The sequence below is a fragment of the Pinus tabuliformis genome, chromosome 4_1, assembly GCF_031772625.1.
Source record: "Pinus tabuliformis cultivar Carrire ecotype Pingquan chromosome 4_1, CPIR1, whole genome shotgun sequence".
Taxonomy (NCBI): domain Eukaryota; kingdom Viridiplantae; phylum Streptophyta; class Pinopsida; order Pinales; family Pinaceae; genus Pinus; species Pinus tabuliformis.
The window spans coordinates 816,398,912-816,403,881 of NC_142303.1; the positions used below are offsets into that span (position 1 = coordinate 816,398,912).

The window sequence follows — 4,970 nt, forward strand, 5'->3', positions numbered from 1 at the left end:
GCAAACCATATACATTCAATTGAAATCAAGAACTATTGAAATCAGAAACTATTGAAATTAAAAACCAATCATAACTATTGTGCAAACCATATAATACCCTAAGTGCGAATAAAATGAAAAGGACAGTATACCGATTTAACGCAGGGCCCGTCCGCGTTCCAGAGGTATACTGGACTGTATTTAACCGCCTATCAAATCAACGCACAAGACAAGGGTCGTGACTGTAACTAGATTCTTAGCATTAAGTTCAAAAGCTCTGTTTCAGAATGATACAACGATTAACCATACATTCATTACCCGGACTGTATTTACATATGTCTATTTACAACCATGTCATTTCGAAAATGAATGTACATTCGGAATTTGGCTGTTGCCGCTTTTACTACATCGAGATTTTCAAAATGTTTCTATCCTAACTGATTTCAAAAATAACAAAAGCTAAATCAAGTTAGAATGCGCTGCTGTTGCTGCCTTTGTCGCCAGTGTGCCATGCTTTGACCTGAGTTGACCGTGCATGTAGGAGGGTCGATTCTGCTGTAGGATAGGTGTTTGTCCATGCTTGGACATTCTACTTTTCATCCATGCCTTTCGCTCTAGCCTAGCTGTTGTGCCACATGTCAAACAATGAGCTAATTACAAGATGTTGGAACTTCCTGTAACCATTTCACCAAAAACTTCTAATTCTTTAACATAAAATTCCTAAATCAATTTCAATGCATTTTAATAACTATAGGACTATTAACTAACCAATTTTCAAGGATTCTAAGAGATATATGATGAAAAGGAATGGGCAAATGATATGTTTTAGGAGGAAAAAGGGGGTCATGGGATGATACCAACAATTGTCTTCCTCAATTTCGCCTTCAAATTCCTGATTCGGGCCTTGCACACTTTGTTTCGCACCATGTAGTGGAAAGCCATGTGTCTCAGCAATGCATGGTCCTTGTCGGCCTTGTCCAGCAGCCTCTCCAAGTGCATGTTAACTCTCTCGAGATTGGCCTCCCGATCCTCATTAATCTCTTGCTCCAATGACGTGAGCTCAACTCTTCTCCTTTGTGCAGCTTGGCGATGCTCACGAATGTTTTGTAGCTCCATGATCGCTTGCTGATCCTCCAGCTGTTTGTTCCTCTGCTCCAGATATTTCATGTTCCATTTGGCTCTTTCCAAATCAAGGGACAAGGCTTGAATCTCTGCTTGCTGCTCCTGGATGATCTCTTTAAGTTGTGCACTTGTCGGTTCTGTATCTGTATCATCATCATGAAGGAGAACGAATTCGGTCTCTCGTTCACCTAATGGCTCACCTGAAGGCCCCTCATCCTGCATTGGCTCCTTGCCTTTGTCCTGTTCCTGTGATGCTGATGGAGAAAGCGAGGCCCCTTCCACCCCGGGTGGAGATAACACTCGCTTTGCCGCTGCAAACAAATGTCTAGCACCCCTGTGATATGTGATGAAAACCGGCACACTAGCAGTCTCATGGCGTTCATAACGATGAGAAGGTTCACCCTCATGCTTAACCTCTGCTAATACCTGTGAAGTGCTGAAGAGGTCACGAGAGATGAAATCATCCCAAGTAATGCCCTGCAATCCCAGCTGATGAACCACCAAAATCTTAATTAGAGCACGGTGATAAACACTATTGAGTCGCTGCTGAGGGGTCTTGTGCTGCATGAAGGTGTTCATTCTCTCTATGTTCCTGCAAATGAAATATGGGATGTTCATCATCCGTACCCTGGTAAAGTGCATGAGCAACCTGATGTGATAGACATATAGACGAGAGAACCTTCCCTCACAGCTGAAGTACTTCATGATCAACTTCATGAGTGGAGCATATTCATCTTTCAAATATCGAAATGGAAAGACTCTTGTGAGCTGCCTCAAGCAACTGGCCTTAATGTAAGGCTCATAATGCTGCCTATCAACCTTCTGTTTCTTGTGCCATGGTTCTCCAACATTCGGTATGCCGGTTGCTAATGAGACAGTTTCAGGTGTCAGTGTGAAGGTGACACCGGCCAAGATAGAGTGATCTCCATGTAGGTGAAGCACAAAAAGACGGGCCAACTCATGATGAACTCGAACATTAACCACTCTTTGACAAAACTCAAAACATGATAGATGCTGGAAACATGACATAGCAAGAGGGCAAGCCTGCAATTCAGTGAGGGTGGTTGGCTCATCCCTAACATGTTTGCCACTTTTGTGATGTCTCCGGGGAGCCTGTTCTTCCGAGGATGAATCACTTTGTGTCTCCATCTCATACTCTGATGAATGCTCAGATGCCATGACTGTTGTGTGTACTGTACTTGGGCTGCCCTCTGATGATGGTGTGAAACTAGGTGTTGTTGTGATATCTGCCACCAAGGGGAACAATAAAAAAAAGGAGTATTAGGAGGAGAATAATATGATGAGAATAGGGGTTGTGGGGAGAGGTTTTGTTTAGAGATATATAGGAGGGTTTAGGGATTTGATAGGGTAGGGTTTTGTAGTTTTGATAAGGTAGGGTTTTGGGGTTTATATTGACCAAAGAGTGGAGGGATAAGGAATAGGGGTTTGGTAATATTTTAGGGTAGGGAGACTAGGAAAAAATGGGATAGGGGGATAAGGAAAAATGGTAAGAAAGGGAAAATGAGGGGTGATAACGGAACCTTGGCATCAACACCACAATTATGCAACCCTAGCAACAATGGCTTTTGGTGTTTTCTTGTGGTTGGTTTTATGAGTTTTGTTGCAATTAAACAACAAAGAAACAATAAAATGTTTATTGATTAATTGCCTTAGCATGTGTGAGACTAACTAGAGATTATGATAGCACACATATCCTCCTACGTTAGCTCAACCTTGAGACTTGAAAACTTTGCAATCACATAATGCAAAATATCCTACACAGATTTATATTAAATTGGTTTACTTGTTCAAGTGAAGATAGTGAAAGATACAATAAAACAAGTCCTCTCTTTTATTATTATTTGCATTAACGTTGAAACCCATAATATAAGAGTGTTTTGTGGCCTTGCACAAAGAAACGTTGCTAATAAGCGATGCAACCAAAAAAATTGGGAAATTCAGAAAAGCTTGAAAAAAATTGAAAAATTAAACGAAATTTGCTGACTAATTTGAGTAAAAAGTTTTTTCAAGTATATAAACTTTTTTAATAGATTTAGGAAAATGTTATTAATATACATGGATCAAAGTTTACTCGCAATGTTTACCATCTACCTTCAAGGCCGGTAACTAATATCCCATAACTTCACCATTTCATAGAAAGGAATATCGATTTCGACAAGATAAACAGAGATCCTCTTCAAATTTTCAGAAAGAAAAATACCACGTGAGGGTAGAATCATAACAATCAAGGACGGCCTGTCGAGAATATAACCATAGCGTAAGGTTTACTCGAGCTTATTCCCTATTATTAGCATTATATCAGTGGAACAGGGGCCAAAACATAAGCAACCTGAGCATAAATAGAGCCGTAATTTTGGGAAGTACCTGCCCTATCTGTAGGTCCGGATCTCCTCTCGCACATTCGGTCAACCCTCCTCATTATATATTCCTGCGATTTCAAATCCAAAACATTCTACGTTTGTTAAAGTTTATTCGTGATCAGATTGTTCCAAATAACCGTGAAAGGACTGAGATTTAAACATTCGACTTAAAAGGATAGATTTGACTGTAAAAGGCAAGCGATAATTAAATTAAACCGCCCAACTTAAAACTCCTATCTTTCTTAAATTTGGAATTTTCCATTCCCACTATCTCTTAAATAATGAGAATAGCCCTAAGCTACTGTTTTTCTAAAGCTGGATAACCCAAATGAACGAAGAAAAACAGAATTTTCAACGAATTGCAAGTTCAGAAAATATATATAAAAACTAATTAAAAAGAAGTAGAGAAATAACAAGTCATGAAACCTGATTACACAATTCACATATGGAATCTCCTTTTTGATGGGACCAACGCTCGATGCATTTCCTGTGAGCATACTGCGGAATGAAAAAACAAATGTTTTGGATCAACAAGTTAACCCTGGACCTTTCATTCACCAAAGATGACAACATACAAACCATTCTTATCTATCCCCCTAAACCCTGTACCTTCAAGGTGCCAGAACAAGCACAGGGAATCTCCAAATTTCTTTCTTGGTCCTCCTCCTGACAAATACGGCACTCAGCCATTGTGACACCTCTGCAATCCATTGGTGATTTCTGCTTAAAAACAAAATAGCAGACGTTACTGGGAACTGGAACTGTTCTTCAAAAACTTTTAAAGAGGAAATAATTACCACAATATCAAAAAAGGAGTTTTCAGCAAATAATTCTCAAACAGACAGTCAGTACCAGTATGATAATTGTCAAGAGAGCCTTCACCAGTAGCGTTTGGAGCATCTACGGATTTCCAAACATCTGCAATGTAGGGCTCCAAGGATAAGCACCGAGCAATAAAAGGCCGCGCAATTTACCCACGGAATGGCGGGAAATAAAAATTTTAAACAACCAAAACAATATGGAGGTTAAATAGTGTACTATAAATGTATTATTATTTTTAATATATGCTATTTATCATTTCACAAATATAATTGTGAGATAATGAAAATAATAGACATATAGAGAGAAATTATTTTAATGTTCACGAGGCTAAAGATAGCCTATGGTACAGATTGCTTCTTCATCTTCTTTATGTATTCGACCCTGTGAAGCTTCAAAATAAATGCTCTCAGCTTCTCGACAAACCCCTCACTAAATAGATTATCCCAAGAGCTATCTGTCAGCATATCTGCATAATTTTCCTAGTTGTCTTTGAAGGCCTCACATTCTAAAATGAAATGTTTTTCTGTTTCCACTTTTCCGGAAGAACAAAAAATGCGTACTCTTTCCTCCCACACTTCTTTTGGCCTTTCCAACACCCTATTTCACAACAAAGTTGATGAGAATTAGTTCTTAACTGAGTAATAAGAATTTTGGCTCTCTAAGAGA

The 4,970-nt window shown here is 39.2% G+C and overlaps 1 protein-coding gene across 2 annotated transcripts; it reads right to left on the reverse strand.

Moving 5' to 3' along the window:
- Positions 1 to 303: 303 nt before the first annotated feature.
- On the reverse strand, positions 304 to 4,462 carry LOC149178735 (uncharacterized). 2 transcript variants are annotated; one of them, XM_089423711.1, is made up of 6 exons: positions 4,335 to 4,453; positions 4,092 to 4,182; positions 3,909 to 3,980; positions 3,487 to 3,550; positions 837 to 2,348; positions 304 to 602 (listed from the first exon to the last, which is right to left on the reverse strand). In XM_089423711.1, exons 2-6 carry the CDS (start codon positions 4,170 to 4,172, stop codon positions 439 to 441), a joined length of 1,893 nt encoding a protein of 630 aa, XP_089279837.1. In that variant the 5' UTR covers positions 4,173 to 4,182; positions 4,335 to 4,453; the 3' UTR covers positions 304 to 438. The 2 variants fall into 2 exon arrangements, with proteins under 2 accessions (XP_089279837.1, XP_089279836.1); XM_089423710.1 differs by having other exon boundaries at positions 318 to 602; positions 4,092 to 4,202; positions 4,335 to 4,462.
- Between the last annotated feature and the right edge of the window lie 508 nt (positions 4,463 to 4,970).